We start from the raw sequence: 26,694 nt of genomic DNA, 5'->3' as shown, positions 1-26,694 counted from the left end.
AAGACCAGCAAACCTTCTTAGTCTGATTTTAACTATGTTGAAACATTTGTCAGTGCATTGAGCTTACAAATAATCACAATCCAAGCAAGTTATCTTAGATCTGTCAATGTCAGGTTTCTTTTATTCGCGTTTGGCCATGTAAACATCACACAATGCCATCAGCTCCTCCTGTGCTGCAAAACAACAAATACATCCAATGTCCCTTTGGAAGACATTAAGTTGGTTAAGTAATGATTCCCATTAGGTTTGTTTAACCGACCTATCGATCATGATGTTCTTGTCCCCCATCCATGGGATAAGGTGTTTGCCCTGATCGTGATAGCTGGCCCTCTCATCGTCCCGGAACAGCTTACAGGCGTAGCCGAACACCAGCAGCTCCGCATACTTGCTGCTGTCGCTCTGCTCCTTAGTAGCTTTTTTATGGTCCGTCTTGCTTCCCCCGCGCCGATACATTCCTTATAATATCTGCAGGACACGCGAAATAAGCAAGACACTTCTAGAAATGTATAACCATTTCTTTAAAGGTGGGAAAAGTGGAATAAAATATGTCGGCTAACAATTGCTCCAACACATATCAACACACTGCTGAAACAAACATGGCGTGTTGAAGAGTGTTGCGTTTCAGAGTCGCAGATTCGGTACTTTGTGTTTCGCTAAGCAGAACACAGTGCTACTGTTGTAAGTTAGTTTAGTAATAAAAAATATATTTGGCTATAATTTGTGAGCATGTATAAAACGTAAGCATTTTTGGTATGTATTAGATAGAACAGATGGATATCATTCCAGTTTAAGACGAAAACATCAACGCGAAAATAAAGATAAAGACGCAGATTTAACCCACGATGTAAATTTGTTCTCAAAACAGAAACGGTTCAGAGAACCAGACAGTAGGCATTTATCAAACAAAACTAATAGCTAAATATAGTTCTTGAGTGATTTACGTTATAATGTGATGAGTATATTTTGTTTATGCATACAGGGCAGTTTTGGTTTGGCAATTTTTTCATTGACTTTTTTTTCCTTTTTAAAGATATGCTCAGTGAAAGGCAGCAAGCTTCACACTCAGGGACACAAACCAAATTTTATATGAGTTGTTGTGTTTTCTGTTTGTTTTGTAAAGGATTTGTAAAACTGCTACCAGTAGATTATTTGGGGCACATTGAAATATAGTTTTAACCTGTTATTTCTAGCACTAAACTAATTTCTAAAAATCAATATTAAATATCCAATTTAAGCATTAAACAAAACCACATGAGTATTTGTTAATAAACCCTCTGTTATTTTTTTTATGTCACTTTATTCCTTTTGCATCGCTTTTTTTTCTGAAGGTGTGTATCCGTTTTGCACAACTTTACTCAAAAATACACCATTCATAGAAGAATGATATTTTGAAGCTCTTTATCAAAACACACATTTGTGAGTTTAAACCTTTCATAATGCATTTTTAAGACTGATTGATATGTGAGATTTGTCAGATATGTCTGTGGCAACCAAAAGCATGTAACAAATGCTGTTAGAAGAGCTTAACTTGTTTTGAAACCACAAAATCCCTATAGTAGCTTTTGAGTTTTGAATGAGTTTATATTTATCTCAGCAGAAATGACAAATGTGGACAATTTCCCAAACACAGATTGATAAACATGTAGCACAGTATGTCGGCTGTATTTGTCATTTTCAAAGATACACTTCATTGTGGGTCATGCTGTTAAAAGTTGGGGTATAAGGGGCTGAAATCACAGTCCTATGAGAGTGTACAGAGTTATTAAGTTATTTCAACTTAAAGGCATAAATCATTTCAACCCATGACTTTAAATCTTCCCTCATGTTGAATTGCTTTATTTAAGTTAATTTGACTTTACAAATTTTTTCTGTCAATTTATTGAAGTAAGTTTAAAGAAAAAAAAGTTTTTAACAAACATTTTTTAGTTATGATCATGTAAACTTTATTTTAAATATGAATTAAAAATACTTCAACATTTGAAACATTTCAATTATTTTTTTTTGTTAGTGCCAATAAGTTATAACTTAAATTGTTAAGTATTAAATGGGCTCCTTCGAATTTCAGTAACATTAACCCGAAAATCAAGTTGAATTTAGTATAACCACAAAAAGTTGAAATTGCTTAAATTATATTAAAGTATTATATTAAAGAGTTAAAGTAACTTTAAAACATAAGTTGTCACAGCTTTTTCATTGTATCATTTTTTTACAGTGTAGGCTTGGCAATGTAGACGTACATCATCCATTTTTAAGGAACTACAATTCAATTCACAATTTTCTTAACATATTTAGATTGTGTAGACCACATAAAGTAGAGAATTATGGGTTTGATTCAAAGGGAAAGCAAGTGTACCTTGTGCAATTTAAGTTGCTTTTGATAAAAGCATTTGCCATATCACTTTCAGTTTTCAATAGCCAGTGAAATGTGAACTGCTTTATTCAAACTCTCTAGCACCTTGTTTGTCTGGTTCTGCTTTATGTAGGTATGGGCAGCTAGTATCTTTCTTTAAAACACATTCAGCCACAATAATCATTTCTGTTTGTTATCACAATTAATCTGATGAGAATTTCCAGGTGAAAACAAATGTAAAAGAAAGTGGTCAATGTTTTAGTCAAACTTTATGGGTCATATATATTGCAAATAATAATGATTTCATGACAAAAACTCTGTAATTGTAATGGCTGATCAATGGTGCAGGTTAGATATGTAAAAAAAATAAATGAACTTTCTGTTATGTTATTTTGATTTGTAATTTCTGTTTATTTGTTTTTGCTGATGTAATGTTCACATACAGACTGTATCATATTTTGTACATTTCTGTTGAACAAACCATACAGGTAGCTTATTTAAGCCACCTTGCAGGTTTTGTGAAAGAAAATAGTCTCACCCACATTTTGCATTTTGGTATAAATATAACAAGAGCTTTGAACATAAACTGGCGAGCAAGACAGGAGTCTTGAAGTCTTATCTAAAGGTAAATACCAATTTTGACAAAACTGGTGCTTAAGGTTTGTGTGTGTAAATATTTGCATTATTTACAATAAAACAGAATTTGGCATAACAAGGCATAATTGTATCTTCACAGCTATGTTTTCGCTGGTATTGTTCTCAGGTATGAACCGGTTTTAATTATTTTTATCCTCTTTCTAGTTAATTAAAAAATATATATGTGGTGGGTGCGAGCAGAATGTTCAAAACTCGACCACTGCAAAAGTTTGCCATTATGTGTAAACTGAACAAGAATATTCTGCACACATGCTTGCAAATGCTTTGTTGATTTGCTTGAGCACTGAAGTGTAGTGGTCATTGCTTTACATTTTACTGGCTTAATTTATGCTGCTACAGTTGTTATCACTGCTAGTTAAATAATTTTTTTTACCATGTTTAAGATTTGTATGTTGAGGTATGATTTTTTTTTAATGGTCAGTCAGAGTCAGCTGTTGTAGAATAGGGCCTACTTACTGTAGTCCGCCATTCTGCATATGTGACCGTATCTTATAATAGGGAAATAGCTGAGATAATATGATTAAGGAAACTTTTCTCTTTTTCAACAGGTTGCATCACCTTCACGTTGTGTGTCTCTCGTCAATATTTCTTTGTGAATGAATCCAAGACTTGGGCAGAAGCTCAGAAATACTGTAGAGAGAAATACACTGATCTGGCCACCATTGAAAATGAACAACAGACAATCCAGTTATTGGACACAGTGAATGATGATTCCACTGATTTGGTTTGGATTGGACTCTATATGATGATCTGAACAGTTGGAAATGGACTCTAGAAGACAGTGATTTCTTCAAGGTAGGAGAGAAAGACTTCAGAAACTGGAATAACCAAGGGCTAGACAATTCTGGAGGACAAAATCTATGTGTGTATACATTCAGGGGGATATGGTATACATCAAGCTGCTCTAATACAATGTATGTTACTCTCTGCTATGATGGTGAGCCATTTCATTACAATGCATAAGAAAGTGAACAAAATTAATCCAAAACTGCCAAAACCTTTCTCTAAACCTAATATAATATAAATATATTTCAGGGAGAGAAAATGCCAGTGCTACTTATGTTGTCATTTACCAGTACAGAACCTGGACTGAAGCTCAGAGTTACTGCAGAGAACATCACACAGACCTTGTCAGTATCAGGAATGAAATTGAAAACCAGAAGATCCAGTTTTTATTAAATGGCTATTTTCCTTATTATTTTTATGCTTGGATTGGACTGTACAGAACAAGATCTTGGTCAGATCAGAGCAACTCTTCATTCAGTAACTGGAAGACAGGACAGCCAGACACTCCAGGATCCTGCACTGCAGTCTCATTTAGTGACTCTGGGAACTGGACAGATGAAAACTGCAATTACGCATTTCCTTTTTTTTGTCACAGTGTTGAGTAGATCTATACATGCAGAACAGTTCACCCAAATTAATATTCTGTCAATATTTACTCTCTTTACTGTCTTTTCGAGCCTGTATGCATTTCTTTCTTCTGTGGAACACAAAAGAAGATATTTTGAAGAATGTTGATAACTAAAGTGCTTTGGTGCCCACTGACTTTCATTGAATGGACAATGGTTCTTGGACTAAAAAAGGTCCCTCCGGTGTGAAAGCCCCTTAAGTTTCTCAGAACAAAGCAAGTCATACAGGACTTTATGACTTTGAAAATGACATGATTTTATTTTGGGTGAACTACTACTTTAACATTAAAGCTTGGTTGGATAGTAATCCATGACATCTATTACACATTGTCTCAATGTAGTGACATCAGGAAAACATAGACAAACAATGGAGTCCATAAGTCTAAAAAAATACAAATAAATAAATACAACTTTATGATATTAAACATGATCAGTAGGTTTGCCTATACTTGAGTAGGTTATGCAGCTTGACTGCTGCTGTCATTAAGCAAAACAAAGACAAACCAAATATACGGTGAAATTCATGTTTATGTTCAGAAAAGAAATAAAACTTGTTTCCTCTATTGACAGCATTAGCATCACCCCGCCAATATCATTTTGTGAATGAGTCTAAGACCTGGACTGAAGCTCAGAGATACTGCAGACAGAATTACACTGATCTGGCCACCATTGATAACATGGAGGAAATGAACAGGCTGATTAACACAGTTAATGGGAGTTACAATGGTTCAGCCTGGATTGGACTGTATGATGATGTGAACAGCTGGAGATGGTCACTGGAAGATGATGATTTCTATCAGAAAGGAGAGAGAGATTTCAGAAACTGGCATCATGAACCAGACAACAATGCTGGGGATGAAGTTTGTGTTTACGTTAGTGGACAAAACTGGTTTGATACCTTATGTGATGATATGTACTCATTTGTCTGCTATGATGGTAACATATTTACTTTGTAGATATAGGCGTATGCATTTGAAAGATGAATGGTGGGACAAAGTAACAAACTAATGGAAATTATTTATTTATTATGTAGTGCCTGGAGCCCATCAGACATGAAATAACTAGTTATATTCCTTAAATGACTTCTCCCCCGATTATCTCCATGATTAACACCTAAGTGCTATGAGCCAGACCTCTGGTCACTATCCAACTCATCCCCCCACCATCAAGATAAGACTCTTACAGAAATGCAGCGCCAGTACGTGAAGTATGACGTGGACCGTGACGCGACTCTGGACGTTGTTCGTGACCCCGGTTGGCTGGGGCGGAGCTTTCGTGTGGGCTTGTTGTTCTCCATTGTGTGTGTTAGTTTTCGCCATTAAAGGCTGATTAAACTGCACTCTCGTGTCAGCGATTTAATGTGCCTCATCTACACACTGGCGTGGTGGCAGCGTTATCGTATTCACTCCCCAAACATTCCGGTGAGCTCATGTGAGATCTAATCACTCTATAAACACGCGCGAGGGAGCCGCGTTGTGGATTATCTCCGCTGACGAAATTCGAGTCATTAGCCATGGCGAATACACACAGAGCACCGAAGCAGTGGTGTTTAACGAAAGTTGAGACCGTGAACTCATTTGAAAACTGGCGTCAGAACCTTGTCTACACGCTATCTTTGGACACTGAGTTTGCTCCTTTTCTAGTTAACGGCGCTCGCTGGGAAAAGAAGACGAGGGCATCTCCTTTCAGAGGATTTACCGATGACGGCGCCGATGTTCCTGCAGCGCAACGGCGCACGCGCCAGCAAAAGGTCAGCATGCTCGAGCTTATGCTGGGGCAGATCGCTAACTACTGCCCTGTTATCTCGCGAAATACCGTTGTTAAAAACTCTACGTGCATCGATCAGATATGGCAAACTATTAGACTACATTATGGGTTTCAGTCAACTGGTGCACATTTTATTGACTTTGCTGCTATCAAACTTGAGTCTAATGAGGGACCAGAGGATTTGTACCAGAGATTAATGGCTTTTGTCGAGGACAATTTATTACGCAGAGACTCTGGTATTACACACGGAGGTGAAGCCGTTGCAGAGGATGAGGAGCTTTCCCCCACGGTAGAAAACTTCATTGTCCTGACTTGGCTTCGTCTTATACACAGCGATTTGCCTAAGCTTGTAAAGCAGAGATATGGCACAGAGTTACGGTCACGCACTCTTGCATCCATCAAATCAGAGATATCTCAAGCCCTGGGTTCTTTACTGGATGAGCTACGGTCATCAGAGGACGCCAGAGCTATGCGCTCGGCTGTGTCTAACCCTCCAAGACAGAAACTGGCGTCATTGGGTCGATCTAGGAAGTCCTGCCCCCTGTGTAAAGAGGCTCATAGACCTGACAATCACTTCCTCAGTAAGTGCCCTTTCCTGCCACTTCCAGACAAAGCTTTCTTTGCCAGAGCGCGGCAAGTTGCTGGCTCTCCGTGTGTCTCTGGCGGCGAGTCCGAGGATGACGGCGAGAACGTATCCTGCAATCCTAAGGCGGTGCAGCGCGTTCACATCATGCAATCACCCTGCCTTGAGGCTTTTCACGGTCATGTTCCTGTTAGGCTGACCATTGACAGTGGTGCTACGGGAAACATGATAAGAGCAGCATGTGCCACTAAACTAGGCCTTAAAATCTCCAGCAGCACGCTGTCGGCTCGTCAGGCAGATGGCTCCTCGCCATTGAAGGTGGTTGGTGAAACACACACACGTTTTCAAAGAGATGGACATATGCTCCTTTTTGATGGACTCGTGGTAGAAAACTTGGATTCGGACATCCTCGCTGGCATCCCCTTCATGGAACGTAACGACATCTCTATTCGCCCCGCGAAGCATCAGGTCTGTGTGGGATCAGATACATACGAGTATGGCGCTAATCGGACATATGGAGACAGGCATGCTATTGCTATTCGGCGAGCTCATGTACTTCGAGCTACCTCGTCAGATACTATATGGCCTGGGGATTTCGTCGAGCTTGCACTTCCTGCAGAACTTGCGGAGATCAACGAGGAGCTCGCTGTCGAGCCACATGAAGACTGCACTCACTGGTTCCCTCCATCATTGTTTGTAGGGGTTTCTGGTAAAATCAGAATTCCCAATCTAACTGACACACCACTGGGCATTAGGAAACATGACCATGTATGCCGTGTTCGCATGACCTACATACCAGAACCCCATACTGAACGAGTCCAGTTGGAAGTTTCTCAATCGGCTGCTCGCAGGCCTTGTATGCCCAGCACAACACTGTTCTCTGACCTTATCTCATTAGACCCTGATGGCATTATGACTATGGACATTAGAGACAGATTTCGAAAAGTCCATAGGGAATTTGATGAGGTCTTTAGTCCACAGTTTAGGGGCTATAATGGTGCTGCTGGCCCCTTCCAAGCGAGGGTAAACATGGGACCTGTCCAACCCCCTCAGCGGAAGGGACGAGTTCCGCAGTACTCCAGAGGTCAGTTGCAGGAACTGCAGGCTCAGTTTGATGCGCTGGAGTCACTTGGCGTTTTCCGAAAGCCAGAGGACATTGATGTCGACGTGGAATATGTCAACCCATCATTTCTTGTCAAGAAGTCTAACGGGGGGTTTCGTCTTGTTACAGCATTCGCCGACGTGGGCCGTTACAGCAAACCCCAACCGTCACTGATGCCTAGTGTGGATGCCACACTGCGTTTGATAGCTCAGTGGAGGTATATCATTGCGACTGACCTCACCAAGGCATTCTATCAAATTCCACTTTCCAAGTCCTCTATGAAGTACTGCGGAGTGGTCACGCCATTTAAAGGAGTTCGTGTGTATGCCAGGTGTGCCATGGGCATGCCCGGCTCAGAAACCGCGCTAGAGGAGTTGACCTGTCGCGTACTCGGCGACCTCCTCCAACAGGGTTGTGTTGCCAAACTTGCTGACGACCTGTACTGCGGTGCTGATACCCTTGAGGATCTTCTTGTCGTGTGGCAACAGGTCTTAGTGGCCCTCCAGGTATGCAATCTGTGCTTATCACCAAGTAAGACTGTAGTTGCTCCAGTCCAGACCAATATTTTGGGGTGGGTCTGGAGTCAGGGTACTATTCGCGCCAGTCCGCACCGCATTGCAACTTTGGCCTCTTGCCCCCCCCCTTCGACCGTTAGTGGTCTTCGGTCCTTTATCGGTGCGTATAAAGTTCTTGCTCATGTTCTTAAAGGTTGTGCGTCGTTCCTCGCCCCCTTTGACAACATGGTTGCTGGTGGTGAGTCGACGGCTGCCGTAGCGTGGTCAGATGAGCTTCTCCAGTGTTTTCAAAGGGCTCAGCAGGCGTTATCTACTAGTTGCGCTGTGACAATACCACGACCTGATGATCAGCTCTGGATTGTTACCGATGGTGCTCTCAGGGATCCAGGGCTGGGCGCGACTTTGTACGTTACAAGGGGGGAAAAGCTGTTGGTTGCCGGACATTTTAGTGCCAAGCTTCGCAAAAATCAGATCAATTGGCTCCCGTGCGAGATTGAGGCCCTAGCTATAGCCGCTGCCCTGAAACATTTTGGCCCTTATATTATACAGTCATCGCAGAAGGCATGTGTGCTCACTGACAGTAAACCATGCGTACAGGCCTTTGAGAAGCTGTGTAGGGGGGAATTTTCTGCGAGCCCACGTGTTACTACTTTCTTGTCTGCTGCAAGCCGCTTTCAGGTCTCTGTGCGTCACGTTGCTGGGGCTGCTATTCTCCCTTCAGATTATGCCAGTCGTCATGCTGCACAATGTGACAGTCCTGCGTGTCAGGTGTGCAACTTCGTTCGTGAATCCTTGGTCTCCGTCGTGTGCCGTACTGACGTTGACGACATCTTGCGGGGAGCTCAGAAGGTGCCCTTTGCCAATAGAGCCACGTGGGTGTCTATTCAGGCCGAGTGTCCCGACCTCCGTAGGGTACGCGCACATCTTCGGCAGGGTACACGCCCTTCCAAGAGAGTTACCAATGTCAAAGATGTGAAACGGTATTTGAACACTGTTACCTTAGCAAATGACGGACTGTTAGTTGTACGACGTAACACTCCGCTGTCAAACATTACCGAATGCATCGTCATTCCGAGGTCGGTACTGCATGGGTTGCTTATGTCATTGCACATCAGGTTAGATCACCCCTCGGCTCACCAGTTGAAACTCGTTGTTGGCCGGTACTTCTATGCTTTGGACCTGGATTCGGCTATCCAGCTTACCAGTACGGGATGTCACCAATGTGCTGCACTTGCGAGGTCCCCAGTGTTTGCGGTGGAGCAGTCCAGCTGCGACCCACCTGAGACAGTCGGGTCTACCTTTGCAGCAGATGTGCTTAAACGCGAGCGTCAGCTCATTTTAGTCGTTCGAGAGTGTGTGACGTCTTTCACAGCGGCTTTGTTAATCGATGACGAGCGGAAGGAGTCGTTACTGGACGGTATCGTACGCTTGTGTATTGGTCTTCGTCCGCTCGATGGCCCCTTCGCTATAGTCAGAACTGACCCAGCACCAGGTTTTTCAGCATTGGCCAAGGACACAGCGCTTACTCAATACAGATTGGCCATTGAGGTTGGCAATGCTAAAAATGTCAATAAAAACCCGGTGGCCGAAAAGGCCATCCAGGAGCTACAGGGCGAGATTTTGCGACTAGAACCTCATTGTGGGGTCGTCACCCCCTTGCTGTTATCAGTAGCAGTTGCTCGATTAAATAGCCGCATTCGGTCTCGCGGCATGTCAGCCCGTGAGATGCTGTTGCAGCGCGATCAGTTCTCCCTAGAACAGTTACCGGTGCATGACCAGGAACTGATTGCGTTGCAGCACGCACAACGTCTCGCTAACCACCCCCACAGTGTTAAAGCGAAAGCTCCACTGAGTCGGCTTGCACCTGCCCCGATATTTGCCCTGGCGATCTTGTGTATTTGTACAGCGACCGGAACAAGTCACAGGCTCGAAGCAGATATCTTGTGCTTAGTTCAGACGGGACATGGTGCAACATCCGTAAGTTTACGGGTTTGCAGTTGCGGCGTGCTTCGTACAGGGTTCGCTTAACAGATTGTTATAAAGTTGACTCTTTCCCAAGTGTTGCAGGTCCTTGCGATAATACTGTGGCGTCTGAGAGTGAAGAGGAGTGTGAGGTGCCACTTGTCGCCCCCCCAAGCGAACCTGATATCCCCCTGGCGATTGCGACACCTGCTTCACCCCCCAGGGCCGATTGCAGTGAACGCCCGGAGGATAGGACCGTGTCCCCGTGCCAGGTCCCGTGCCGTGAGTTGGCGTCCCTCTCAGCAGTTCCGGTGCAGGCTCCTCGTCGATCAGGTCGTCTCTGTCGACTTCCCGTAAGGTTAAGGGATTATGAGCTGCACTAGATGGACTGCCTTCCTACGTATCCTTGTTTCGCTTTAAGGGAGTTCTGTTAATGCTTTTCGTTCGTGTTCTGTCAGGCTACATGAGGCTGATGTGCTGTTGACCCTACACAGACAGTTTTGTTGATTCATCTTGTGTTGTCATGTGTCACGTTTCTGTTTCTCCCCCTTTTTTTCTTCTTTTTTTGTGCGTTCTATACGTCCACAGGTGCCAGAGGAGGCGGAGTATGTTTATGAGGAAAAATGGGTGGCGCCAGTACGTGAAGTATGACGTGGACCGTGACGCGACTCTGGACGTTGTTCGTGACCCCGGTTGGCTGGGGCGGAGCTTTCGTGTGGGCTTGTTGTTCTCCATTGTGTGTGTTAGTTTTCGCCATTAAAGGCTGATTAAACTGCACTCTCGTGTCAGCGATTTAATGTGCCTCATCTACACACTGGCGCAGATACACTTTCCTTATTCAGACATACAGTCCCACATACAGTTATATAGAAATGTACACATATCAATGTGTTACCTTTTCTTATATTGTTGTTTCTGTTATGTATGTCGGCCTCAAACATTAATCCGTAATAGGTGAATTATTGTGCATGCTAAGACTCTCACATTTAGAATCACTCAGTCAAACGAGAAGATACATAGATCATGTTTGGTGTCTATGAGCAGCATTTATTATTCCCTAAATGTTAATGTTTGTGGCATCTTAATAACTCCTTGCTTTATATGTATTATTGAACTTTTGAAAGTTTTGTGGCCAAACAACCAATCAGCTTCCACATGCGAAACACCATTTTGAGAGACAAAGACTTTCAATCTTCCCTCCAAAACTCAGATCAACCGGATTGGACAAGGTCCAACTGTGGGCGTGAACGACCTACAGGTTTATAAACCTTCCCTCATCTCTCTCTCACTCTCTTGCCTTCTGGACATAAAGACACGTCACCCGCACCTCCCCCCAGATCCTCTGTCTATTTGTGTTTTATGTACGTTTGTCTATGTGCGATCGTTTGTAAGTAGAATAGTTTAATAAACAACCATATATTCACATATAATGATTCTCTGTGCTGAATGCTTACATTACAAAAGTCACTTAAACTGTTTCGATCTCATATTGCTACCTTAAGCCCTATTCTGTTCAATTGTTTTAACTCCGTTCTGATTAGTAAAAATACGTTGCCGTGACGACGGGCCAACGTCAGAGTAATGGGTATCACTGAACAATTTGCTGGACAAAGAAACCAGTCGATATCATTATTACTGTTACTGATCAGAAACTGGAAATTGCGTATATTTAATGACGATTATTATACACAATTTCCTGTGAGTTAAACTACTTTCCCTGACTGAAATGTATGTTTTAAATAACTCCTTTCATCCTATTCATTGGTCATAAGACCTGGTGGAGTTTTGCAGTGTATATGTGATGAGAGAAACAGTCTCATGCATATACACACATATATTGATCATCTTAAATTCTTTGAGCTAACCAAAATTCTCTACAATTTATTTTCTTAGGTAGAGAGAATGCCACTCAAAAGTATGTATTTGTATCTAAGACAATAGGCTGGACTGAAGCTCAGAGCTACTGCAGAGAGAAATACACTGACCTGGCCAGTGTGAGGAATGTGTCAGAGAGTCAACAGATACGTAATGTTGCAAATGGTTATCCTATATGGATTGGTCTGTACAGAAACAGGCTGTGGTCAGATCAGAGCAACTCTTCCTTCACATATTGGCTGCCATGGAATATTCCCATTTATGCACAACCAGATAATGGTTTATATTCCCCAGGAGAGTGGGGATCTCAACACTGCACAGCTGTGTCTTTACAGTTCTTTGGCCAGTGGACAGATGAGAGATGCTTTGCCAGATTACCTTTCTTCTGTTACAGTGGTGAGCTAACATACTGTTGTGTCTTCCCTTGTTATTTATAAAGACAGAGGACACTAAATTAGAGTCGGGGCTAAAGAGAAACTTGCATCTTTTACATTTGTATTCTGGGAGCAAATCACTTCGTCGTCACTACATGATTCCTCCCCGTACTTACATACTAAAGCATTATTTTTATTTATAAATAACACATACTTTCTCTAATCAGATTTGAAAGAATAAACACCAGGTTGCCACACACACAGAATAAAATGTGGATGTAAATAAAAAAGGAAAGTCTAAATCATAAGTGTAACATACAGAATTGATATGAGTTTAAGTTTAAGTTTACTAATCTTATAACTCATATAAGTTTACTAATCCAAGCCTTTTTGTTTTTATGCTGAACCTGTAATCACCGAGTCAGATTCAGATGAGTATGGTATGTTTGTGTAGATATTTTTGTTTCTGTTGTTTTTGATACACAATTCACTGTAAAAGATTTTGGAGGTCAAACACTGTTATGTCAATCGTTGTATTTAAAAAAAAAATCAGTTGATTCAGCCAGAACCAAATCAGTATCAAATGATATTCAGTTTACATAACTTTATTGAGCTAACTGAATTTTTCAGTGCAACAACATATCATAAAAATTAGCAGTTTGACCTCCAAAATCTTTTACATTGTTATTTACCTCATACAAAATTTTAAAATGTAGTACATAAGTGTACTGACACCTCTCCCCTTTTTTTCAGTAATGGGAATGCGAGTAAAAGTTAGAAGTCATGGACATTTATCAGAGTCTCAGATTAAAGAGCTTGTGATTAAACAGGTAAGTAACTCAAAAGTCAGTTTAACCCAGTAATGAAAATTTACCATATTTTTACATAAACATTGTATTTTATACTTTATTTAGTTGATTGATTCTACATAATCAGTTTACACAAAGTGCAATAAATACTTTTAAAAATAGTATGAAATCAATTAAATATATTTAGGAAGACTGAATATCATACCAGCACAGCACAGGTTGGTTAGAAAGCTCATATATTTTCAGTTACAAGAGGAGCTGATGAGACTTCCCAGCAATGTCACCATGAATTTGAGAGGCTATCGTAAAATCAATCCCTGATGGAGGAGGACAGTCACTTTCTAATACAAATGTGGGCTCAATACTTACTTGAACATGAAATTATATTATAATCTGTTGACTTTTACAAATTAATGAATCTCAGTTTTTTGTTTTTCAAACATATTGGGATGTGTTGTTTAAGCCTTTGGGGTCTGAGGGGGATTTTGAGGCCTGGAGAAGGTTTTTTTTTTTTTTTTCAGTGTCTTAAAAATATGTTGATGTCTAAAGTCTGATTACGTTGTATTCAACACAAACTATTAAACCAATATTAGACCTATTAAATCGGTGAAGGGGTTTGTATATCAAAATACTTAAAGTGAACATAGTTTGAATTTCAATGTTGATGGAAAAATATAATGAACAGTACAGGACAATATGCTTGTTATATTTTTGAATGTGACATCTCCAAATAAATGACAGATTGTGAAATATTTTAGTTATATTTATTTCTTATGCTTACCAATGCACTTAATGTTGTGTTTAACTTTGAAAGGGCAGCTGTGGCTATTTTGTGGGTTTTAAGTCTTAATAGTGGAACCAAATTGATACAAAAAAATAAGGATTCTGCCATCTTACCTTAACATTACTAAATCACTGAATAAATCACATAAACAATATCTGACATGACAGAAAAGTTGTACAATGAAGTCCTGCTCACACTGACATCATGTCTATACCAAAACATAAATGGTGTGACCCAACATGACTGAAGACAACAAAACTTATTATAAACAGTGATAAATTGTGATAGTACATACATTGTTGTGACTGAACCTGATACAGTTTTTATCATTAGGAGTAGGAGTGGTTCAATGGTTTAGAAATATCTAAAAGATGATCACTGCTTACTTTTTATTTTGTTGAAAAGTGTTTTTGTTTTAGGGTATACAATTGAGATTCGGGCCTCAAAATGTACATAAAATATACATATAAAGGATTTATAAAGATTTTAATGCTTCAGAAAAAAAAACATACATAAATAATTTCACGTTCTATATGCTCTCGGTATTTCCATATTATATCATATAAGAGGAACTGTAAGACAAAAGAAACTTATTCCAAATTTTTGCAACATATTTGTTTACATACGTGCAAATAAAAATTAAAGCATTGACACCAAATTGACTGTTTCGAACAAAGAAAAACAAAAAATAAAAGTTACACAGATCTGCCTAGAAGAGTAGTCCCATTGCTAAGGTGACTTTATAGCTTAAATAAACACATGCATTTCCTCATAGATTGCCAATATTACTACACATTTGTCTGCTGTGATGGTAAGACTTTCAATTTATTATTATTATTTTTATTTTGAGCTAATTTTTATAAATAAATGGAAACATCGGTGGATGCAGTTAAATTGGATGTATTTAAAACATGGAGAGGCAGACAGAAACAAATGTACTGACTGATCACAATTCTTAAAACTTTGTTCTATCCTAGATAGAGTCAATGCCTCTGAATAGTACGTTTTGGTACATGACAGCAGGACTTGGACTGCAGCTCAGACCTACTGCAGAGATAAACATTTTGATATTTAACCTGTATTGACACCTGGTCTGTTTTTTAATTGATTAGTGACGGGAATGCAAGTGATCGAAGAGCTTGTGATTAGGCTATATAGGTAAGCAACTCAACAGTCAATGTGACCCATTTAGATTCAGTAATGAACATGCACCATGTTTTATCATAAACATTGAATTTGATACATTGTACTTTGATGCTACTGACTGATACATATAACTTTCTATAGAAACCAAAACAGTTATAGACAATCATACAGTAAAGTTACTCCCCATGAGCTCATATGTTTTAGTTACAAGTGACGTTTACATGGACACCAGTAATCTAATTATGACCTTATTCTGAATAAGACAATAATATGATTAAGGTGTTTACATGAGTTGCTTTTAGAATATTCCTTTCATGTTTCCGTTTTACATGTTATAGTAGCCTACATAGATCGATTAATGACATCATTACGTCCACACGCAACGCTATCAGTTAATCTTTGTTACAGACTTTTAAATGTTTCGGTTTTAATTTTACAAAAGCTTGAAGTGGCTCTGACATATCAACACATTTTTGAGAATGTGTGAGTTAAAATTCGCCGTGGTCGCATTTGTGCGAGTGCATGCTGTTCTGCTCCAAAGCGTCTGCTCTACAGTCAGCGTTTCAGAGCCAGTCAGTTTTAAAGGAACCGTATGTAGGATTGTGGCCAAAACTGGTACTGCAATCACTTTCAAAATACTGTAGAACGGTGTATCCCCTCCCGCTCCCCCCTGACTCGAGGTTGCCAGCTAAGCTGCAGGAGTAGGCTGAGGCTGCTACAAGGAGCTTCCAATGGCAAGTGATGAGTCCTACACAGTAATTAGTTTTTCTTCTGTTAATTATGTTTATGCTTCACAAGAGATGTTTTGCGAAGTAATTATGTATCGCAAAAATTTACAGTTGGCGATTAGCCAAATATTTCGTAAAGATGTACTGTAATACCACATTTCAGTCGGAACATAGATTGTTTTCATACCCTGCTAGTGGTGCGATATAAAGCTTTTTATGAACGCATTTAGCACGGGCGACCTCGGAGAATCCACTGTGTACGGAAGCAAAGTAAGCCAAACATAGATAAATCTTACATGTCCAGGAGAAAATTAGCAACGTTGGCGTCTATCTTCAAATTCTTCTCCGTTTTCAGCCGTCTGCATCTTTCAAAGGCATCTCCTATACAAATCCTTGTTTTATTTCGGACTTTGTCACGACGTATTTCGGATTCATAACGAGGTCTGTTAGGTTTCGTAACGTTATACATGTTTTATCCAACACGTTCGTATGCTGCAGCTGTAACAGAGATGGCAACCCAGATCACAAAACTCTACTGATTTCGTGATTGGTAGATAGCTGGAGGGTGGAGCCTCAGACCAAAACACAAAATGACAACAATAACATCAGTTGAGGGCTGCAACTCTCACTTTTAAATGACAATATCCTGGCCGGACCACTGTTGTCAGTGATATAAGTATTTGAAATGAACATGATTTCTTAATGTCTAGTGACATGTCAGGGCCATTTTATGATTAGCTGACATAAATTTCTTACATACGGTTCCTTTAAGGAAAAAAAAAAAAAAAAGTATAACACACGCAAGCACGATCACCGAAAGCCAGTTTAGTTTGACTTTTTTGTTTGTTTTCATTTTGAAAACCCTGCTATCTTTGCCGTTTACCTCACATTACGCTTTAGAGGCTTTCTTTTATTTTTATTAGCCTAATTAATTTGCTTGCTCAGTGTTTGCGCGCCCTGTAATATTTTTTTTAGTCGGCATATAACACAGCATGTGATGGAGTCCATGCCTCGTCTTATTAGTTTTTGTTAATAAATGCTATATAAGATAGTTTTGTTTTATTCTTGTTGTGCTGTTTAATTAAAAATAACAAATCCATCTTTTAGGTATTTGTTTTAATATTAAAATTGGAGTAGCCTGTAAGCAAAACCAAGATCATGAATTCGAAAGTAAAAGTGAAAAGCATCCCAAGACATTCCAATAGCGGAAATCCCGTTCACAAAATTAAAAATACAAATATTGAAAAAGAACGGGTTGAATGTTAACTACGTTACCATAAACTATAAATTATGATAACATACAAAATATTTATCAGCAATGAGCATTGATTAATCCCATGTTGTTCCAAAAAATAAATAATCATGCACTTGCGACCAACTGAGAGAGTTATGCCGCGTTCCAGGCAACCCGTTACCTGTGTTTTTCCAAACTTCTACTCATGAAAGTGCACTGGAAAGGCAGTCAAACCTGTGAATTCCCACCCGTGAACTCGTACTAGATTGAAGTTCCGAGTTCTGACCTAACAAAGCCCGAGAAACAACAATATCAGTCTCTAGGGTTGCGGTGTTTATGCCAGTGGCACAAGGTGGAAAATTGTGTGATTAAGGTGTGTACATTTCTTCAATAATGTGACTAAAATAGGAATACTCCACCTGTCTTAATTCGATTTGTGTTTACTCCGATTATGACTTTAGTCGGATTAAATTAATCAAAAATATCAGTTTACATGGTTGCTTCTTAATCAGAGTATTGTCTTAATTGCGTTAAAATCTGAATATTGTTGTCCATGTAATGTCACGAATCAGAGATGAGGTCAGGGTCCAAAATGCAGGGAAGGTGAATTTATTAACAAAAGAGAAAATAACAGAACAAAAGGCCAACACGGCACACACGACTAAACTAAAAACACAAATCAAACAGAACAGAAAACACGGTCTTGAGCCAGGGTAAAACACAGAAACAAGATTATAAGACGTCAGACTACAATACCAACAGAAAACAATGCAACCAGGACGAGTGGTGGGAAAGGGGAGACTAATATAGTGCTAGGTGATGGGAGACAGCTGTGTGATCAGAGAATGACAGGTGTGTGTGATGAGACAGGTGTGCACAATTGGTGGAGTGGGGTGCGGGAGAAAGGGAGACAGTGACCCCTGGTGGGGAATGGAAAACACACAGCCCAGAGTCATGACATGTAAACGTACTAAGTGTCACCATGAATTTGAGAATTTTTTACCTGAATGAAATCAGAAAAATATATATTAGATGAAGATTTTTTTTTTTTCAATGTTATGAATGTTGTGCCAATAAAGTTTAGAATCTCAACAACAACAAAAAAGCTTTGGTGTTCTTTTTTCATCCATTTACGCTTTTAACTGGAAGACAAAATTTTACGCAGCACAAAAATTAAACAACACAGTTGTTATAAAATAATAAATAAACAGTGATGAAGATAAGCAGTCTTTAGTAAATCCACACAGAGGGAAGGCTTGTAACACACATTGACGGGACCTGACCACAATGAACAGATATAGAGCAATGAAATACTCAAGCAGACTAGACAAATTAATGACACAAATCCAAACGGAATGACACCCCAGATAGCACATGTATGTCTGCAAGATGTCTGTTAAAGATCACTTGATCTGGAAAGCACCAGCTGTGTACAAATATCTGACCGATGTCTGTAAGATGTCAGTTTAACATACAATCCAAATCATAAACTTCTTAAAGACATCAAATAGACGTCTATTTGACATCTTGCATGCTGTAGACATCAGTCTAATTTTATTCAGGATACTTTTTTTTATAAAATATAATTTGCACAACTTTACAGCATTGCATTTTTAAAACATTCCACAATGCATCGCTTCCATTGTTAGTGCTTGACTTCTGTTTGCTATAGATATGTAAGATTTGTCTGTGGCAATCAAAAGCATGTCACAAATGCTGTTAGTAGAGATTAACTTGTTTTGATTTTTGAACGAGTCTATATTTATCTCAACAAGACACCTGTGAACTTGTTTGGACAAAGCTTAAAGATCATGCAGCACAATATGAAACGTTGGCTATATTTGACACATTTCATTGTGAGTTCACATAATGTAGTGTAATTTCTTTAGCTTGGGCTAAACACATAATTTTCGCTTTGTTGGAACAGCAGCAACGCTAATTATTTCTCTATTTGTCTCCCTGTTTCTGAATTACACAAGATTCAGTCTGGATTCAGAATACCTGAGAAGAGATTATGCCAACCCTTCAGAGGACCTCTGATGATGCCAGCCCTGAAACAACATACAGCACTACACAATTTTGCTAAAAGTTTGATTGCAACACATAATCATTACTATTAATAGTGTTCATTGTTTGTTTGATTACACCATTACTGACTTTAACGTACATGTACCATATGTACATCAACTTGACATACAGTAGTCACCACTAGTAAGCTACTAAATATATTGTAGTAACCTACATTTTCTGTTCAGCTGCTTGGCAACGATTTGTATTGTGAAAAGCGCTATACAAATAAACTTGAATTGAATTGAAATGTTAAGAGCTGGGACAATTGTGTTTCTATAGTTCTATCATGCATGCAGGACAAAAAAAGTTTGATGATGATTACTTCAGAGCAGCAACAAAGCTGTTAGACTTAGGTGGATGAGGGAAATGTCATACATAAACAGGTGTTTTGACTGAGATAATCCATTTTATTGTGTATTCCTCACTTTCAGTTTTTAGCTGGTAAATGCAAACAAAAAGGGTGTGTTTAAATTCTGTAGCATAGTGATTGTAGCATACTAACATGATCAGGCTGAATGTGTTTTAAAAGAGAAAGCAACTTTCTTTACTCACATAATGCAAAACCAGACAAACAAGATGCAAGAGAATTTAAACACACCCTTTTTTGTTTGCTTTTACCAGCTAAAAACTGAAAGTGAGGAATACACAATGGATGATTCGGGTATTCTGAATCCAGTCTGGTACTGCAAATAATGATTTATGACAGAAACTGTAAATGCTGGTCCATTTTAGTAGGTTAGATAAATGTTGCCACTAAATTCAGATAAAAAGTTCACATTCTGAAACTATCTGATTATATTTTTGGATGCTTTCTTTCACTAAAGCTGTGCAAACATAGTCTACATTCAAGCCAGTCTATTATATTTCTTTCATTATTTAGACACATAACCATGATACACAGACATATGCTACTCAAATTCCTCCTTGGACATAATCTGTATTATTATTAGTATTTATTTAGTATTTATTTTATGTATTTATTTATTGTACTGTAGAATGGTAGAAGACACCTTGCTTAACGTTAAAAAAACAATTTATTTTGAAAGAAATGTATTTACAGCATGTCTCTTACTTTATGCTTTTACTATAGTCTAACAAGTTTATTGATACAGATCCAATCTATATTTTGTACATTTCTGCTAAACAAATACTGGTAGTTAGGTGGTAGCTAGGCGGTTGTTAGGCGAGCCAACAGTTATTGTGATCTTAAAAATAAAAAAGTCACACCCACATTTTGCAATAAATATAAAGCGCCGAACATAAACTGGTGAGCAAAATAGGGGACTCGTCTTGCTTGAAATCATAATGTAAACAACAGCTGACAAAACTGGTGCTTAATTATTATTTTTTGTAACACATGAATAATTTATCTATTAAAGTAAAACAGGCATCATTTTCCTCCAGAACGATGCTTTTGCTGGCATTACTCTCAGGTATGGAACCTTTTTACTTATTTTAAATCTTGATCTTGTTTATGTAAAAATTGTGTGGGGTGAGTGGGTCCAGCAGTCGACCACTGAAAAATACTTCTGTTTTTGTATTTTTGCTAAATTCTTACATTTTTATGAATTGTATGTGTGTCTTCTTCACATGCTCATTGACACAAATGTTCTTATTTGATTTGTGAACTAGAAATTTATGGATTTAAGTTTTTTTTTTTTTTTTAGAATGAGGTTGAAATTTGAAATGTATCTTGTAAACCATCATCAACACTACTACAATACTTTTTGTATAAAAATCTAGTGATGAAATTAAATGGAAAGCTGCTGAACATTAAAAAAAAGCATTCATTTATGCTTCAGTGTACAACATGATTTTCACTTTATGCTTTTATTAAGTTAATCTTTGTTGATTGTTGTTCAAAAAAGTTGCTTAAAAAAGTTAATAGGTTAATAGTGTTGGGCATGCTAACAGTTACTCTTCATTAAATGAAGCTTCACTAGACTAAAGCTACAGCAATGGGAAATGTAACAAGTTAAGCTACAGCAACATGGCAAAAGTAGTTTACTACTTTCAGGTTTATGGACTAGCGCTTCTTAAAAGTTATTTGGCTGTGACTCGACAACAAATGCTAGACGAAGACGATCTTCTCCCCTCCTCAAATACAAAAAACATTAGCCTTTATAAATATAGTGTTTCTTGAGTAAAGAAAATGCTGTACTTATTTAATCAACAGTTCTTTATTTACCTTCAGACTACAAACAAGCTGAGATTCTCCAAAGTGTGTGCCGCACTTCATTCACAAGAGAGGCGAGAGGAATAATGAGGTTTGACTGACTAAGGAGCCAATGGAGTTACGTGGTTTAGTAGCAGTGGCGTCACTTTCACTGATCCAGGATCAGCAATCCTTAGCAGCACTGTTAGACATTTCTGTAATTTCTACAGTTTTTTACTGTATATCACCCAGTATAAAACAGCAAATTCCCTTTAAAGTAAATAGGTGCGTTCGAGATGCACTACACTAGCCTGCCGCCGGCTGGCGAGAGCAGCCGCTTGCAGTCGGGGGAGGAGTAAAGAGACGGTAGTCAAGTCGGACACTTATAGAGGATGAAACTGTATTCCAAACATACAAAAAAAAAAAGGAATAAAGAAAAAGAAGAAATGAAACTACATAAGATAAATAAATAAAAGAAAAAAGTTACCTTATCATTTATTCTATAGGCTATAATCGTTTTGCTTTTTTGTTGATCATATCAAGTATGTGAGTTACTTTAATGTAATGCAATATGACGTTTAGTATTTGCATCTTGGTTTTGTAGTAAGCTATAGGACATTTTTCAATTTTTATTAGCAGTTTATTCAGTGTAGTGAAGCCTCTCACAACATCCATTAAAAACGGCCTCTGGTTGACCAGTTTTTTTTTTTTTTTTTCAAACTTTAACTCTTATACAATAAGAATATATTTACCATATCGCCTAATCTTCATTTTCATCATTATTGTTTTGTTTGAATATCAGATATTCGATATAAAGATTGATTACATACAGGAATTTTTTTAAGAAAAAACAGGCAGCACACGTCGTCTTGTCTTCACATAATCTGACCAATGAGAATAAAGTGTGTCGTCATCAAGGCTTTCGCAGCCGATTTTAAGCAGCTGCAGCGCCTGACCTCTGCGACCATAGATATATATAATGACTAGATGTCTCGTCTGCGTTGCTGGCCAACGGAGTCGAACGTCCGCATATGGCGGCCATCTTACCACAGGCTGCTCGCTCACCCAATATATTGTGTTGATAGTAAAACATGTCATTTTTAAATAGCCATAACGTGCTCAATTTTTATTGGATTTTCAAATGGTTTGATTTATTATAAACGTCAAATATGTAATTATGACACTGAATACTTTTTAATAATTATCTTATGTTCTAAAAATTAGAATATTGTTCTAGAATAGGTAGACTAAGCCTACAAGATTTCCCTTAATATACATCAAGAAACGCTGCATGTTGAAATCCCCACCTTGTACAGTGATGACAATTAGCCTTTTTCACACTTCCGTGTTTCTGGCTTCAGGATTGGTGCTCGCAGGGTAAAAGTTTCTCCGATGACAGCAGCCGCCTTACTTAACATATGTAAATTCGGGAATCTAAGTCTATTTTTACAAAATAGATAGTATGATACTATGATATATATACCGGGGTTTTACTCAAAAAATAGCAAACATTTTTTCAAAAACTTTGTGTCCGCTTCTGGTCATCACAAATACTATGTTTATTTAATTATGAATGATAGCACTTATAATACAGTACAGTTTTGAGTTTTGCCGTTCTGTCTATTTGGTGCTGGCTGTGCATTATGAGTCTTCACATCAGTTTTTTTATTTTTTTTTATTAATGCGATTATTAATGTTGTTATTATCATTATTAAAGTAATATTGTATTTTCTACTTGCTTTGCATTATTCATTTTATGGTGTAAATGTACGTTGCATAATGTGCCCAGGGATATACATAATAAAATAATATAATACTAAACAAGACAATACTCCAATTAATGGCTTTATTCCATTTGGATCTGGATTACATTGCTGTATGAGTTTAGGAATATAGAAACTATAGCTGGCACTCATATTATATTGAGGAGTCAGCGGTCCGAGTGACCATATAAATCACAAACAAGTAAAAATGTTGTTTCTTTGTTGATTATATAACAACAACTTGGAAAACAGAAAAGGTAAAAGGCATTATTTGAGACAAGAGCATATTAATATAATAGGCGCAGACCTGTAGCGAAACTGACTTAACTCTGTGCTGAGGTAATTTCCGATTTTTGTGAAAAAGGCTTATGACACAGCACAAAGAACTAAAGTCCATATTTCAAATTGTTTAAAAAAAAAAATATGTTTACACATGAAATGGTAGTAAACCAGTTTTTTTTTAAACATTATAAAGGCACTTTTCAAAGATTTTTGAAGATTTATTAAAATCAATGTTTGGACAGAGGTGTTAGCCCTGCTGAAAAAACAGCATATGCTGGTTAGGTATGTTTTGGTGCTGGGATGCTGGTTTAGGTTTAAACTGCTCATGTTGCTGGTCAAGGACCAGCAAAGGACCAGCATAAACCAGCTTAAACCAGCATCCCAGCACCAAAACATACCTAACCAGCATATGCGGTTTTTTCAGTTTTTTTTTTTTTTTTTTTAAACATTATCATTTTAAATTTAGCAAAGTAACTAAGGTGTCCAAGTGGTGCTGGTTCCGTTCCTCATCTGGCTGGGCCTGATAAGTGATGATGAAGTGACAAGTGAATAGGTTGGCAGGCTGTGGGTCGCTAGGCTGTGCAGGCCAGGAAGTCTGGACAAGGGGACAGCAACAAGAGATGGTAGGATAGTCGTTGGGTTGGGACTTCAGGTGCGATGAGGGCCAGTGGGACATCAAAAACAAGGATGGCTGATGACTGGAAAAGGTTTACCTCACAAGTGAGGTTAAGAGGGGAAGAAATAGAGTGGGTTAGCATTACTATAACTTAAGTAATTCAGCTGTGTAAATTCAGTTAAATCATGTTTATAATGTGTGTATTATATTGAAAAGAAAGCGTAATTCTCCCTCGCCCCAAATTACTGGGTAGCTTGTAGCCTAGCTAGCCGTAATACACAACTAAACTGCACGATAAGGTAAATTTTTTGAGGAGAAAAGCTGCAATTTCAACATGTTCAAGCATCCAGAATTATAACCACGGTAATAACGTTCGTAAGAAAACAAACAGTTTGTAAATCTGTCAAGATTTCAGCGAGTTAAAAAGTAATGTTATTAACAATTGTGCAGATCACTCACCTTAACTTTACCTCAGGATACCAACAGTTAGCTAGCCGTGATAACGTTACACAACTAAACTGCATGATTAAGTCGTTTTTTGTTTTGTTTTTTGAGGAGAAAAGCTGCGATTTCAACATCTTCAAGCATCCAGAATTATAACCACGTTAATAATGTTTGTAAGAAAACAAACAGTTTGTAAATCCATCAAGATTGCAGTGAGATAAGAGTATTAACGTTTGTGCAGGTCACCTATTTTACCTCCGTTTACCTCAGGGTCGACTGATTACGCCAGAAAGCCAGCCTGTGGTAAGATGGCCGACCTGTGCGGACGCTCTAGACCTCGACATAACACATCTAGTCATTCTATATATATCTATGTCTGCGACTGCTCTCGTTTTGCTCTCACGGTACTTTGATGGCACACGTGATCGAAAGGCGGCTGCAGCGCCGATCAAAGTCGGACAAATGATCTTACCAGAATGCATTGTTTTGTACGGTGCCCGCCAGGGGACACCTTCGGTTCACTTATGTTTGTCGTGGCCACGACATATAAACTCGTGGGAACGTGATATTATGTCGTGGCCACGAGATATAAATTCGTGGGAACGTCATATTAACTCGTGGGAACGTCATATTATGTCGTGGCCACGAGATCATTTTGTCGAGGTAAGGACATCCTTATGTCGTGGCCACAAGATGCGATGATAAGGGAACGAGATCACTGATCTATATAATGACTGGATTGCTCATTGCGTTCTAAACTGCCGTTAGGCAGTGAAGCCACCGGAAGTGTTCGATCCGCCATCTTACTATTCCCTACCTGCAGAGAGCGCCATTGAGTCACATGTAAATTTCTGACCTAAAATCACCCGATTTGAAGCGTATCTTTCACACAGGATTAGTTTTTAGGATATGTGTATGTAAATTAATTTTTACTTAAGATGTTTTCTGGAATGTTTATGGTCTTTTCGGGCTGGATAAGTGATATATTGAAATCGTTTTGGTGGGCGTGTCAGCTGCGCACTTGCAGAAACAGGTAACTGATCCAACACAAAATATATTTCTTCATGTAACGTTACCTAATTATACAGGAAATAATACACAGTACCATATATCTGGTATTAGTATCTGAAATTGATTCGATTATACAGTAAATAATACAATACCAATAACAATACAAGTCTCTGTTACTACATTGCTCGTTATATTGAAATTCAAATTTTTGAAATAAAGCTTGTCTTTAAGTCCGTACCATTTGTAGTCAGCGGTGTTCTCCGAGTCATGGTGTGTATTTTTAATGTGCCTGATTGAGCAACATCTATTTCAGACTCTTCAGATAAGTAAATTCTGTAATGATTTACTAACATTACCGATTCCATCTGAGTAAAATGCTGTGTATGTTGAATTAATTATTAATTTAACGAACAAATCATTACCTGCTTCAAAATGAATAACGTTACTGTTAAATATTGTTGAAACATGCAGTTAGTCTACTGTACGAATATAAACAACAAAATGACATAAACCGTGAATAACTGTACTGAGATTGTATGATGTTTGTTTATCTGATGTATGCGACTGTAATGCAGGATATGAACGTACATTTTTAATAAGCAGAGGGAATTCCCAACATTAACCGTTTATATGCTTGGGACGTTTGCATTGTGAAAATGTACAGTGAGACTTCAGGTATAAAAACACTGACTTGTTATCGTATAGTTTCCTATTCATTCAATAGAATGTATGCGAATACTAGGGAATACTAATATGGCGGCGCGGTGGCTTCACTTTTATGACGTCATGAGCAATCCAGTTCTCTATTATAGATCAGTGAACGAGATCCATTTCTCGTGGCCACGACTTCTTATGTTGAGGAAACAACATGCATTTCTCGAGGCCACGAGTTTAATACATAAACAAACCTGCGTGACCATAGTAACCCAGGATTAGCCTATCAGAGATAGGTTTATTAATATTTTATTTTTAATTAAGAAATTATTATATTAATTGTTACAGAAATTAATACAATATTAAATTATTATATTAACAATGGGCGAAGCTGTATATGC

General features: G+C 38.5%; 1 protein-coding gene and 1 long non-coding RNA gene across 2 annotated transcripts in view; both read right to left on the bottom strand.

Annotated features, from left to right (window-relative positions):
* Positions 1-596, bottom strand: part of sfswap (splicing factor SWAP) — a 116,052-nt gene extending 115,456 nt beyond the window's left edge. The window contains exon 1 of the mRNA XM_073824021.1: positions 260-596. Coding sequence (XP_073680122.1) covers positions 260-453 — 194 coding nt within the window. The 5' untranslated portion in view covers positions 454-596. The remainder of the gene's footprint in view (positions 1-259) is intronic.
* Positions 597-23,179: 22,583 nt separating this feature from the next.
* On the bottom strand, positions 23,180-24,997 carry LOC141292920 (uncharacterized). The gene is made up of 2 exons (XR_012340600.1): positions 24,644-24,997; positions 23,180-24,266 (listed from the first exon to the last, which is right to left on the bottom strand). It is a non-coding gene; the product is annotated as an uncharacterized lncRNA (long non-coding RNA).
* Between the last annotated feature and the right edge of the window lie 1,697 nt (positions 24,998-26,694).

The sequence above is a fragment of the Garra rufa genome, chromosome 19 (assembly GCF_049309525.1).
Source record: "Garra rufa chromosome 19, GarRuf1.0, whole genome shotgun sequence".
Taxonomy (NCBI): domain Eukaryota; kingdom Metazoa; phylum Chordata; class Actinopteri; order Cypriniformes; family Cyprinidae; genus Garra; species Garra rufa.
The sequence above is the reverse complement of the archived record's forward strand: the minus strand, read 5'-3'. Positions and strand labels throughout refer to the sequence as shown.